Below are 14,710 nucleotides of genomic sequence, written 5' to 3'. Positions count from 1 at the left end.
TAATTATTTAAATTTCTTTCTAGTAGAACAATTGGGTAGAAAAAAATGAAAGTTGTTTACAGATAGTATTCTACTGAGAGTGCACTCATTTTCTCTCATCTTCATGGTTTAGTATCTACCCAGTGTTTTACCCTTCCTTTATGCCACTGCATTAACAGCAGAACCACGGGTATCTATTCGTACACATCAGTTAAGGACAGCATATAAGCAAAAGTATTCCTAAAGTGAGAATTCACTGCATGCTTGCATTCTTCCCTTTTTAGGGTTAATATTAGATCTTTTAGCTGTTAGTGATTCAGACAGTATCTATAAATTATGCTCACAACTTTCTTGATTAACAGTAATGGATTGAGTGTTCTGTACTTCTAAACTGAGAATCACCAATAAATTTTTAGTATCTGTCATTTATTTGATGGGTTTGTTCATTTTGCTTTAAGTATAAGATCAGGACCACTGTACTTCAACAGTATGTCACAACTAATGCATGTAAATACACAGGCCTATATGATGAATATAATGCATTTTAGAAAAAACTGCTTATTTATTGCATCTCTTCTCCAGTTTTGAAATGAAAAACTCTTTGATTTGATCACCAGGTTTCTATCAGAATATCAATGTAAAATGTTGCTATTTATTTTGATTAAATTTTCCTATATTCTCCAGGTATACATTCACTGGAATTTACACATTTGAATCACTCATAAAAATCATTGCAAGGGGCTTTTGCTTAGAAGATTTTACTTTTCTTCGAGACCCATGGAACTGGCTTGATTTCACTGTCATTACCTTTGCGTAAGTTTCTGTTTTTTGCTTTTTCTTTGAAAGTGAAGGGCAAAAAGGGCATGAAATTAGTATCTATATATATCAATTTCATCAAACGTAAATTCTTGTATGGATTTACTTTTGTCTAAAACAAATTTTGCATTCTAATATGCATATTTTGATGTAACTATAAATACTGCAGAAGCCATTAGTGCAGCTAGTATTAGAGAGGCTAATTTCATGTCCTGCATTTTTTTCTTTGAGCAGAAAAGGAACATCCCTTTGACTTCATTCTCCAAGCTTACCAATCTAGTCTAGATAAATTTTAGGCTTTCAAAGTTAAATCACTGTGATTCACTTCAGAGACATTTAATTTAACTGAAGGCTCTGAAAGCATATTAATGCAAGGCAAACTGCAGTGAAAGGTAAACCTCTGACTGTTGCTATTTAATTTTTTGCTAAAAACGCCAAAGCGGTCTTGATGAAAGACCCAAGTAAGTAGCATAAACTTTGCCTAAATTCTGAATAACTGTGATTTAATCCTACAGGTATGTAACAGAATTTGTAAACCTAGGCAATGTTTCAGCTCTTCGAACTTTCAGAGTATTGAGAGCTTTGAAAACTATTTCTGTAATCCCAGGTAAGAAGTAGTTGGTGTAAGGTGTTAGGCCCCTTGTACCTCCCAACTGTTCCTTTTTATCCTGTCATTGTGTTTGTGTGTGAACTCCCCTATTACAGATATGTGACAGAGTTTGTGGACCTGGGCAATGTCTCAGCGTTGAGAACATTCAGAGTTCTCCGAGCTTTGAAAACAATATCAGTCATTCCAGGTGAGAGCTAGGTTAAACACTGAGGCTGACTTTAATTAACTGAAACGGAATTCATATTTTTTAAACATGAGTCTTATTTCGTTCCACAAAAAAAGCAGGAATCAGAAGATATTAGAATTCACTGAAATCTCTGATTCATTGCTTTTTAACATGAGCTCTTTCTTTTTGAAATCAGCCTTTGAGTTTAACAGATTCTTGCATGAGACATTGCAGTACACAGCGTGTGTGGTTTGCATCGTATGATGTCAAGCTTTCTTCTCCACTTTCAACGAATATCAGTAACCCTCAAGTATTCTTACCCATGTGTATCTTACCTACATGATGTTATGTGGTATTTGTTGTGAATATTTGTGTCTAGACAATAGAACTGTTTGAAATGTTGACCCGGTAAGAAGATGAAGGAATAAGATAATAAAGAATAGCATGGGCATTGCATGGGGGATTTATTATCTTAAAATTCTACAGTTTTCCAAACCATCTCCAGTTTTATAGCATTAAATCTTAATCCTATTTATTGTTGAGCAGGCTTTTACTACTGTCTTCTAAATCCAGTATGTTATAAAACTGATAGTTGCAAAGGTTTGGGGCAAGAGGTACTGACAAATCAAAAGAAAGAAGACTTTTATGTGAGATTCATGTACAGCATGAATAAAAAAGTCACTTGTTTTAGCATTAAAACAAGTGTTTTGAAATATATCTGCAACTCATTCCATTCACGGTTTCAAATGAACATAAATTTCAGCTATTTATTCATTTTCACAAGTGAAAAAGCTCTTCACAAAAATGTTATTTCACAGACATTATAATCATTTATTTGGGCTTCTGCATGAAATCTATAACTTTAGTGGAAGACACTGTCATTTTTATGTTTAAAAAAAGTTTTGGACGTCAGAATAAAAATCCCTTTGCATTTGCAGGCTTGAAGACTATTGTGGGAGCCCTAATTCAGTCTGTGAAGAAGCTCTCGGACGTAATGATCCTGACTGTGTTTTGTCTGAGTGTATTTGCACTAATAGGGCTGCAGCTGTTCATGGGCAACTTGAGGAATAAATGCCTGCAGTGGCCTCCAGACAATTTTACTTTGGAAACAAATATTACTTCCCAGCTAAACAGCACCATAGGTGAAAATGGTACATTAGTTAATTCAACAGTGGCTCCATTTGACTGGAAGGGGTACATTGAAGATGAAAGTAAGTATTGTCAGCATAATTCTTACTGAAGTGATTTCTGGCTGACCCAGTTATTAGAAATGAGAAGGGGAAGACATGATACATTAGTTAAGACAGAGCAGGAGAAGTGTTTTCTGTCTCACGTAGATCTGCTCCAAAGGCTGGCGTAGAAGAGGGAACAAGAAACATGGTCTTGCTACTTGATACAGCTCGCTCTTGGCTGCCTCTGCCAAACCCACATCGTCCTTGAGACAGAAAGAGGTCCAAAGGAGTTCTTAAAATTACTTAAATAATCTTAAACATTTTCTGTTCCGATATTCCAAAGCAACATTAGCAACAGACTGCTGTGTCATTTCGGACAGGTGACAGAGATTTCTGACATTCAGTGATGGAGTCCTCAGTGTTCTTATCATCTATCCATTCTGGTGCTTCACTGTCATTATTAGAAAGATATTATTTTTTAAAGTGTAACAAGTTTTTCCTGCTGTAATTTAAGCTCATTGTTCTTATCAATTTCACCACAGGTATCAAAACCAAATTATTCCCTGTCATTAATCACTGTGTCTGAGGTATTTAGAGACTATTCATATGTTGCCATGCCCTGTTCTCTCCTCTTTCAGTCTTCTTTTTGTAAGCTAAGTAACCCAGATCATTAACCTTTTTCTCCTACAATTTATTTCCTAGACCGTGATTTCTCATTTGGAACCTTTCTTGTCCATAAACATCCTTCCTAAAGTGTGGTACCCACACCTAGGCATTTCTCCTCCACATGGGGTGTACTAAGTAGAGAAGGGTTATGTGGTAGCATTAGTAACTTACACTTCTGGTTTATATGTCCTAGGCTAGGGCTTGCCATTGTTTACGATTGTATCATTAAATCCTGTTCAGCTTGTGGTCTGCCTGCTCCCCAGTCTTTTACAGACTTTTACCTCATCGAGTTTCCACTTTTTATTTGCACAGTTCATTGTTCCAGCCTGAACAGCATCCTATTTTTTCAGACCATGTCTCCAACTTTTCTGGATCTTTTAAATTGTAATTCTTTCTTCAAACTCACCACCATTCTTATCAGATCAGTATCATTTGCAAATTTGATGAGCTTTCTTCTATCATCTAGATTAGTTAAAACCTTGAACAGCAGCAATCTCAGACAAACCTCTTCAGAAGTTGTTTTGGTGCATCTTTCCACTTTGATAATTTCCCAAAGCATAATTTTCCAACCAGTTTTGCTGATACAGGGCAGTCTGGCAAAATGAAGATAAAGAAATGCATTTCAATACAGTTAAATGTGAGGTTGCAAACCTAAACTCCCTGTCTTAAAAATCAGTGTTGCACAATTCATGTTGAGACAGATTCACGTGCATAGACTGTAGCTGATGGCACACATCATCTCTAACAGTGAAAGTGATTTTTTGAGGAAAAGAACTAAAGGGGAGGGAGAGAAAGAAAAGGGAAGGGGAAAAGGGAAACTGACCACAGTGGCCGGCTGCAGCAAAGAGAAGTGGTGGGTCCGCAAATGAGTCTCCTCCCCTGGGCATCCTTTCCAGTGCAGCACTGATCACTCCATAATACTTTTCCTATAGCAATCACATGTTTTTCATTAGCATCTCCTCAAAATCCCTACGGGTTGTTCCTGCTTACAGTGCTATTAGCACTAATTGGAACGCACTTTGATCAGGGTGGGTGCTGCATAGCTGGTTGTTTTTTAAGCTTATACATGCATGTTATTAGGTGACCTCATATGAACCAAAACCTACAAACAAGCAGGTGGAAAAAGGAGGGAGAAAGGGGTGAGTCTCACACCAGAGATAATTGCTGAGTACCTGCTGCAACAATAATGTGTTTGCAGGGGTAGTGTCATGAGAATAAAAGCAAGATGAAAAACAGCATGAGAACAAAGGAAAAACGGTGCCACAAGAGGCTCTGCAAAACACTGCCACGGCAGCTTAAGTGAAAGGTTGCAGAGCTGCAACGGGGAGGCAGGGTATAAAAATGCAATTGGAAAGCTGTTAGCAATAGAGAGGCTAAGGCACTGTGGAGCAGCCAGGACTCTTGCAAATGAAGGCTAAAACTCTGCAGCCAAAAAGCTAAATAGTATCCTGTCCACATAAATAAATTATTGACCAGGAAGGCAGTATTACCCCTGTATTTAGCACTGCTGCAGTTGCTACTGGAATACTATATAAAGTTCAATTTAGACAGAACGTTGAAAAATCGGAGGATGTTCAGAAAAGAGCAGAATGATTAAAGGGGTGGAAAACATGCTTTATACCAAGATAGACCAGGAGCTCAACCTACTTAGCATATCAAAGAGAAGGTTTAAGGGGTGATTTGATCACAGTTGAGAAAAATCTCATGGGGAACAGAAATTTCATCACAGACATATCTTTGATCTAGCAGGCAAAGATATAGCAGGTTCAATAGCTGCAAGTCAAAGCCAGACAAATTTCAAATAGAAGACAGCTTCTAACTGTGATCACACAGCTGATCAATGACTATGATGGATTTTCATCCAAATTTCTTAAATCAAAATGCAATCTTTTTGTGAAACTCACTTTACTTGAATGTGTGAATTCATGGAGATCCCATGCCACAGGGTATAACAAAGTCTAAGCAAAGCCTCCTAATGAAGAAGTAGACTTCAAGGTCAAACCTAGTTTCCTGGCTTGTTTAACAAAGACTCTGTAAGCTCAAACTCTGATTTAATTTGATTTAAAGAAGACCTGAAGCCCCCTAAAAAACAAAGCTGAATTTAATTAGTTGCATAAAGTACTTTATTGAATGGCTACTTGAACCTCTGGTGTATTTACACAGGATTTCGTACGTATTATGGAATTTATGAGACTTTTTATGAAGTTAATAAGCTTGTCCTTGCTTACCAGCAGTTTCAAAGAGAAAAATTATCTTCTTACAGCTTCCTGCTTTCTTTTTGCAGGTGGGCAGACAGGATACAGAAACGTTCTTAAACCAGCTGTGTTGCAGGGCAGTAAGAAAGGACCTACCTGGAGCTCAGAGCAGTGCAATGGCACTGTCTTTTGTAGGAATTATGGAAGTTGTTATGCCAGTAGTTGTGTATACTATGCAAAAAAGGCATGTAAGGCCTAATTTTGCCACTGAGCTGATTTTTGGAAATACCATTTAGAGAGACTTTATGTAAGCACTCCTGGCATTAGTGAGTCAAGCACAGGTTTTTTTCCTTTTTCTTTTTTGCAAGATAGCAAATCTGATAAACTTAACACTAGATAAGTTTAAGTTTATCTTATCAAGCTTCCCATAAGCAATTTTTTTCTAGGAAATAATGCCTCACAATCTATTTTGTGAAATAACTGTTATTCTCAGTCATTACCCTAGGTTTACCCAAACAACTGTAAATTCCCTTGAAGTGCAGTGCTCACCAACAGGGATTTTTTTCCCATTTCCCAATGAAATAAAGGGGAACCAAATATATACCTTTGGTGTAGCAAGGGACTTTTCCCATTACTTTGGTAAAATACAATTCAGATCTTTGCATCTAGTTAGGGACATATGCTTATACTGCTCAGCTTGTGTTATAGAATTTTTCCTATCATGATAATATTTTGAGCACTTGTCACATTTGTATCAGTGCACTCAGAGAAAGCCAGGGTAGCTATTGTTTCCTGTGGAGCTGGCAAGTACAGCATGCTTACAGGGCACATCTTGTCTGAACCACAGACCTTGAATGCAGTTTCTTTGAGCCATTCAGCTCAGCAGATGCAGCAGATGCAGTGCTGATCATGACTGACTGCTCCATGTAAACTATATCAAGTCAGATTTGCATTATTTCCAACCAGCTGTTATGTTCCAGCACGTTTTAGCCATGATTAGCTGACATAATGCAGAGTAAGATTTGCTTCATAAGGGTCAGCTGTGGTCAGCATCACATCAGCTAGCTTTACTATTTACAGCTGTGTTTCAGCACAGTGCATCTCTGCAATGCACACCAGCCCAGAACGACAGCAGCCACACATAGGGTCGTGCACTTTGCAGGGCACAGAGAATTGTACCCTGTAAGATGCAGGTGTGCCATGAGACACTGAAACGGAGTCCTTCACAGAGTGTCAGAACAAGGTCTACATGCAGCTTAAAACCTAACTTTTCCAAATGGTGAATTTTGCTCGCAGGATGGAGAGGTGCTGGCTGGGGTACCGTCTCCCTCCTGCAGCAAGTCAATGTGCTGAGCCAGTAGCTTGTGCCAACTCCTCAGACTCGGGGTTTGTCAGCTGCTGTAGTCACCCTGCTTGGGCAGGGCAGCTAGCACAGCCACAGCCAAGTTCGAACTCAGAGCTCAGCTGGGCTGCTAACATTTCACATGAGATCGTTTTAAGGGAACCTAACAGGCCATTTCAATGGAAAAGAAATCCAGTGCAGGGTTTAAATCTTTTCAGGGAGCAAAAATGTACCACCATAACTCTGAAGCTGGGGAGGCGCTCAGGGTGGTATCACCATGTCCCTGCCTTCTCCTTACAGATGTCCCAAGGCAATGCTTTTGGTGTCCATCAGGAACGGGACACTGCGCTACATGGTCTGGATCTGTATAAATTGCATCCTTAACCCTGTGGCCAAATGGGAAATACTTACTAGAGGAGGAAGGATAATTCTTCGAAAACCAAGAGCTTAGCAGCCGTAGGCATCTGCTTTGAGGGGAAAAAGAAAAGCACTCCTCAAGCATATGGTCAAAGGGAATCTTAATAAGCACAATGTTTTGCACATCATCTCTTTATTCTTCTAAGAATAGACAAGTCAATGTCTTTGTTGTTCAGACCATCTAAAATGTCCTTTAAATACAGGATTAATATACCAGATCATGGGATGGTTGGCTACAAGACGATTTGGTGGAACTTACCCAATTTTTCTTCCCTGAGGTGATCAATAATTTCATCATATACTCCTAAAATCCTAGCTAGACAAGTCAGTGGCTGCTGCAGTAATTCTGAGTTAAATTTAGATGTTTACTGGGGGCTTCATACCAATCGGCGGGCTAATTGCTGTGTGTGTGTACCTGTAACAGAGCCATTGGCAGCTGGGTGGCTTTTTGCAGAGCTCACATATCAGATAACTGTCACAAGTGTCTGTGACAAACTAGAACCTTCGGCAATACTGCTCAGAAAGTTTGAAATAAATTATCAGTACATTTTTCTCAGAATTAAATTATTATAATAAATAACTGTACAATGTAATTTCACAAAGTGTGATTTTAGTGCAGTGATCAGACTGAGGGGAGAATTGCACATTTGTCTACATACAGCAGCATTTGACAGGAATTTTGGTACATTTTGGTATTTCAACTGTAAGTGCTATGAGTGATAGCACTTGCTGCAATTGTCATTTACTCTAAAGTTACGGTCCTGTTGAAAAAATAATACTGCTTATTTAACATTGCATTTAAAATCAGCTTAACATGTTTAGAGCAAGACTGTTTATTTTATAGAGCTGTAAGAAAACTTTCATATTCCGAATTTTGTAATTTAAAAAAAAAAATTCTTTCCTAAACAGGTCATTTTTATTTTCTGGAAGGGCAAAATGATGCTCTGCTTTGTGGAAATAGTTCTGATGCTGGGTAAGACCAGATTTCATTGTATTATTGCACCATGTACAAATTAGATCCACATTCTTTAGGTGTGCAGTTGGAAGAGGGCTGTATTTTGATTGACCACTTAATTTCACATAAGAAATACTAGGATTTTAAACTGAACTGAGGATTTGGGTTCCTGATCAGAGCTCGGTGGATTGGTTGAATAAATGAAACAATAATTTGGTATTTTGTAGCTTTTGTGTAGCTCTTGCCTGGATTAGAATTAACAAATACAGCAGCTGGAAAACATGTTATATTGCAGTTCCAGCTGCACATATGAGTACTAACAGCAGATAACACTGACTTTACATTAATGTTACAACATTAATAATTAAAAAAAATATTTGGAATGTTATGTTTTAGAAGCTTAGATTAAACTTTTGATACTGATTTTTATGTGCCTTTCCTGCTTAATTTTTCTAGTGTCCTTCAAAATAATTTTCTATTAAAAATCACAACTGCTATTAGTTCTTGTCTGATGAACTAAAGAAAAATCTTCTTTTTAATCCTAATCATCTCCTGGACATTCCAGGTGATAATATTAAAATAGCTATAAAAGGTAACGCCCAGTTTGTCTTTGTAGGCAGTGCCCAGAAGGATATACATGTGTGAAAGCTGGTAGAAACCCCAACTATGGCTACACAAGTTTTGACACCTTCAGCTGGGCTTTCTTGTCACTGTTTCGCTTGATGACTCAAGACTTCTGGGAAAACCTTTATCAATTGGTGAGACTTTTTGAATGTGAAATAGACTAAGTATATTTGTACCAATAGTGCAAGAGGCCTAGAATCAATTTTCTTGTATTATTTTAATATAGCAATATGAAAACCAGAACTTTTGTTAACCCATTCTTGCTTATATAAATGTGTTCTTATTTCCAGACACTGCGTGCTGCTGGGAAAACATACATGATATTTTTTGTTCTGGTGATTTTTCTGGGTTCTTTCTACCTGATCAACTTGATCCTGGCTGTGGTTGCCATGGCCTATGAAGAACAGAATCAAGCAACCATGGAAGAAGCAGAACAGAAAGAGGCAGAATTTCAACAGATGCTGGAACAACTGAAGAAGCAACAAGAAGCAGCTCAGGTATAATTTATGATGTAGCAATGCAGAAGTGTATGGAAGTAATTTTACTAGAGATATTCACCCTCTGATTTCTGAATTTGGAGTTATAGTTTTATATATATATGAAACACCCTGTTGGGCTTTGAACAACAGAGCTAGCTCAGAGATTTTCTATTCTGCACTACATCATTGTACTGTGAGTGATCCAGCCATAATCATGAATGAATATTCAAAATGGGGTATACATTATTCATTATGTTTTTCTTAGACTAGTGTAATTAATATAGTCTAATAGACTTTTGCATTTAAAAACTACTCATGAAAGATGGAAGAAGGCTATGACCAACACCTGTCTGGAGTCAGCAGAGTAATTAAGAAAAAAACTAGGGAGAGGATGTCCTCTGGGAAGTGTTGAGATTCAGGGTGTTTGGACTAGAAATTATATATAAGCAAATTTTAAAAAGAAACAAAAATACAATATCATGGTTTTCTCAGTGACACAAATTCATTCTGCGTCATGGCAGGCAGCAGCGGTGGCAGCAGCAGCAGTAACAGCATCCGCAGAGTCCAGGGAGCCCAGTGCTGGGGGAGAACCAGGAGGGCTCTCAGAAAGTTCCTCAGAGGCATCAAAATTGAGCTCAAAGAGTGCAAAAGAGAGGAGAAATAGGAGGAAAAAAAGAAAACAGAAAGAACAGTCTGGAGGAGAAGAAAAAGATGAAGATGAATTTCACAAGTCTGAATCAGAAGACAGCATCAGAAGGAAAGGTTTCCGGTTATCTATCGAAGGCAATAGACTGACATACGAAAAGAAGTATTCTTCTCCACATCAGGTACTGCAAATAGCTGGTTTTAGTAGAAGCATACATTTAAAGCATCATAGGCTGTTACAAAACTTCTTTAGTCTTCCTGGTACGGTAATGACCCTACTGATTAACTGAATAACAGAATAACTGAGATTTTCATTAGACTTCATTATCGTTGCTAGTGCTTGAGAGAAAAGGCTGCAGCTGCTAGATTGTCTTGTAAAAAAATACTTAGAATTACATGTAACCTTATATCTCTATTCTTGTAATAAGATTGTTTAAAAATCATATTAAAATATTCTCTGATTCTGTGAGGGGTTTTTAGAGTGATTATATATTATCTAGACTTATGAAAGTACTACAGTATCGTTCCATTATGGTAGTCTCATATTTTCCTCCTGCTTCCAAGACGTTTGGAGGTTGGTTCAATATGGCAGGATGCTGCATACATGAACAAATGTGCATGTATAGACTCCCTTTTTTTCTTTATGGGTATTGCACAACTACTGTACTCAGCAACTCTAACATCAGGAGAAAGGAGCTAAAAATTGGTTTAGTCTGAAGAATCCATGAACAGTGGTACTTCTATCTGCAAAATATTGAAATACATACAAAAATTTCACGGCAGCACATCTTCTGGGGAAAATGGTTACTCTCATTTAAGAAAAAAAAAAAAAACAACAACCAAATAACAAACCCTATGCTATCCTAATAACTATGTTAAGTTTGCAGTTTTCAGGTAATAATCAGAAATTCTCTTTGCTTGCAGTCTTTGCTGAGCATTCGAGGCTCCCTGTTTTCCCCAAGGCGCAACAGCAGAACAAGTCTTTTCAGCTTCAGAGGTAGAGCAAAGGATATAGGATCAGAAAATGACTTTGCTGATGATGAGCACAGCACTTTTGAAGACAACGATAGCAGAAGAGATTCTCTCTTTGTGCCACGCAGACACGGTGAACGGCGCAACAGTAACATTAGTCAGGCCAGTAGGTCATCCAGGATGCTGGCAGTGTTTCCAGTGAATGGGAAGATGCACAGCACTGTGGATTGCAATGGGGTGGTTTCCCTGGTTGGTGGCCCATCTGTTCCTACATCGCCTGTTGGACAGCTTCTGCCAGAGGTGATAATAGATAAACCAGCTACTGATGACAATGTAAGAAAGTTTTAAATAGCTTAGGCATCGTGGCCTTTTCTTACTGCACCAGCCAGTGTTTTCTACAGAATGGAACCCTTGGCAATGCTTCCTGGTTGGTCAAGCTGTGAATGCTCCTGCATCTTGTAAAATCTTTAATAAATAGAACAGTTAAGATAGGTTTGCAACCTAAGCATTTACTTACAAGTATTCTCATAATAAACATGGAATTTGCAGTTTCCAAGCAATAAAATATTAACTAACTTACACATTCATAAAACCACTTTGCTTTACTGTATTACTGTGCTATACTTTGCTTTTGCTGATCTAAAGGTCCATCTGGCTATGGTCTGCAAAATCATAGTTACTATACAATTGAAAATAGTATACAAAAATGTTTTATAACCGCAATCAATATGATGCTGCTGTTACCACTTTATCAAAATTAGCATTAGTAGTTAATTTTGATAACATTCTTCCTTATCAACCCTGTTAAAAATGTAAGCAATTCTTTACTATATTTTATTTCTCATTCCTATATATTTTCCATCATTGATGGTGGAGTTCTGCAGTGTAGATAACAAATAGTTCATTGGAAGTTCACATTTCAACACATACTTCCAAAAATACAAATGCCTGTGTGAACATATGTGCAGCACATATTGCTGCTATTCTCTTACCACATACAAGGTAAGAGAAGGTGTCTCAAAAAAATTTCTTGCTTAGTTCAAAGTTGTCTACTCACATTACTAAAGAATACTAGCATGAGGAAGCATGAGGAAGTCAGACTTTTCTTACTTGCTACAGTTTGCCTAGGGGAAAAGACTGTTTTGTTACAAAACCCAGAATATTTTGTCAACAGGAACAAGGCAAATTACAGTTTGCAAAAATTTTATACAATATTTTGAACCCAGTCCTTTTCCATTTGCTTAAATCATTTTTCATGGCTTGAAGGAAAGAAATGCAAAAGTTAAGTATATAAAGTCTCTCTCAGTCTTGAACAGTAAGGTAACTTGCCTCATACCTTTTAAAAATTATTTAAAAGATACTAAAAAGTAATAAAAGTCCGACATGATAAAAATTGAAGTGCACGAAGCACGTATCCAATCTAAGACACTAATAACAGGCTCCTATATAGTACTTGCTTATCTTATTTCTCCAACATGGTCTTACCTATTGTTGTTCTCCATGTAGGGTACCACTACAGAAACAGAAATGAAGAAGAGAATATCGAGCTCTTTTCACGTTTCTATGGACTACCTGGAAGATCCAGCTTTAAGGGAAAGAGCCATGAGTATTGCTAGCATCCTCACAAACACTGTGGAAGGTGTGTGCTATGCATAGCTTAATATTTAATATCTGCTTTTCCGATGGACTTCTGAAAATTTGAGTTGAAACTTAAAAACTGATTTCAAATAGCTTCATTAACAGAAACTGTCCCACAAATCAACACATAGTTATCAGTAAACTCAAACCTCTTTATTCATTAAAGTTATTACATGAATAAGCATTTCTATCTCGTTTTGCCACCATCTACATCATGTGGTCATCAGGACTACAGTTATGATGGTTTGGTGGTCCTAACTGAGCGGATGCTTATGCATAGTAATTAAAAACATATTATTGGACACAACATCGGACACAAAAAGGCCACTGAACATTTCCAAGTATATACAACTATTGTTCAAATGTATATGTGTTTTTAGCAGTTACATTTATTTAGTTACGTTTTGAAGTGCTATTCCAGGTGAAAGAAATGTTTTTTTCTTGAACTAGGAATGAAAATCATATTGGAATTTTTCACCTAAAGACCACAAATTTCAAAATAAAAATATTTACATAATAGAACAGTAAGTAGGAGGAACAGGCTGAAGTGTAATTAAGGAGAAATTAAATTCTTAATACAAATCAATGCATAAATTGATACTGATCAGTATAGTGATTGGAATAAAAAGAAATTGTGCTTGATAGGTAAGCTTTGAATAAAATGAATATATTTGATAGGAATTTTTAAATACTTTCTTGATAAGCCATATAAAAAGGTACTTATTGGAGGTTAATCAGTACCAGTACATTCTGACAGCTTGACTAGTACAATTCGTATAGGACTGAGGAATCTTAGAGTAATCACATAGTTACCTGTATGAATTTCTTTTCCCACAGAACTTGAAGAATCAAGACAGAAATGCCCACCATGTTGGTATAAATTTGCAAATATTTTCTTGATCTGGGACTGCAGTCCGCATTGGTTAAAAGTAAAACATATCGTCAACTTAGTGGTAATGGACCCATTTGTTGACCTGGCTATTACAATTTGCATTGTTTTGAATACACTCTTTATGGCTATGGAACATTATCCAATGACCGAAGAATTCAATAATGTACTTTCAGTTGGAAACCTAGTAAGTCTGTTGGATTTTTATGTTCATGATTTGGAAGGAAATATGTCTGAAATGACTGAAAGAACTTTTAACAGCTGCTTTTTTTTTTTTTTTTTTTTTTACTCTTTAGAAAGTAGATTTGGCCTCCAGATATGACTACCAGAACATTTTTGGACATTTCACTGTCAACCCTACCTCTAACTTAGGATACTGTAAAATCCATATATTGCAGTGTTCTGCAAAGCTACAAAAAAAAATTAAAAATGGCTACATTAACTAAGGTCCATATTAAACAGAAGTTGATTTGTCTCACTACTAAACCAGGAAGTGCAGTACTTCCATGAAAAGACGCTGCAAATAAACATAGTGTAAATTTTTCAATCAATACAATACAAATCTTTAAATTATGAATGTGTTTTTAATTGCTCTGTTTCCTGAGCACATTTACAATAGCTAAAAGAGCCATTTAAAAGCATTTCTAGAATTTTCTTCTGTAAAAGACTTATTATGTGGATATGTGGATTGTTTTATTCATATGCTTTATGTAAAACTATGAAAAATATCCTGCAGTATTTTTTCCTCTTATATTTTTTTATACTTTTTATCATCATATAATTAGTAAGATCTCTTCTCCTCATGTTGTCAACTACATTTTCTGCCTTCTACTTCAAAAAGATGAATTATTAAAGAATTCAGGAGTTAATTTTTTGTAGCTCTGATGCTTCTGAGATGACAGGTTTGATCACATAGAAGTATCTGTAGCTGCAGTCCTACTTTGTCTCTTATTTTAAGAATTGATTTCTTATAATGGGTTTTTTAATAATCCTTGTTTTGTAATGGATAAAAAATATCTCAGATCATGTGAATAACTACAGGACTTAGAAGGGAAAATGAATACATAAATGCATAGCTAGTTTTCATATACTTGAAATAAGGGACACTCTGAATCTGCATTTCCTAGTAAAAATGTAAAATCTTG

At 36.7% G+C, this 14,710-nt stretch overlaps 1 protein-coding gene across 1 annotated transcript in view; it reads left to right on the top strand.

The window, feature by feature from the left end:
• Positions 1 to 14,710, top strand: part of LOC121092833 (sodium channel protein type 1 subunit alpha) — a 103,322-nt gene that overhangs the window by 45,611 nt on the left and 43,001 nt on the right. Inside the window, exons 6-15 of the mRNA XM_040604435.1 lie at positions 664 to 792; positions 1,501 to 1,592; positions 2,510 to 2,782; positions 8,273 to 8,336; positions 8,935 to 9,076; positions 9,233 to 9,439; positions 9,943 to 10,248; positions 10,991 to 11,338; positions 12,545 to 12,677; positions 13,514 to 13,752. Coding sequence (XP_040460369.1) covers positions 664 to 792; positions 1,501 to 1,592; positions 2,510 to 2,782; positions 8,273 to 8,336; positions 8,935 to 9,076; positions 9,233 to 9,439; positions 9,943 to 10,248; positions 10,991 to 11,338; positions 12,545 to 12,677; positions 13,514 to 13,752 — 1,933 coding nt within the window. The remainder of the gene's footprint in view (positions 1 to 663; positions 793 to 1,500; positions 1,593 to 2,509; positions 2,783 to 8,272; positions 8,337 to 8,934; positions 9,077 to 9,232; positions 9,440 to 9,942; positions 10,249 to 10,990; positions 11,339 to 12,544; positions 12,678 to 13,513; positions 13,753 to 14,710) is intronic.

The sequence above is a fragment of the Falco naumanni genome, chromosome 8 (genome assembly GCF_017639655.2).
Source record: "Falco naumanni isolate bFalNau1 chromosome 8, bFalNau1.pat, whole genome shotgun sequence".
Classification (NCBI taxonomy): Eukaryota; Metazoa; Chordata; class Aves; order Falconiformes; family Falconidae; genus Falco; species Falco naumanni.
The sequence above is the reverse complement of the archived record's forward strand: the minus strand, read 5'-3'. Positions and strand labels throughout refer to the sequence as shown.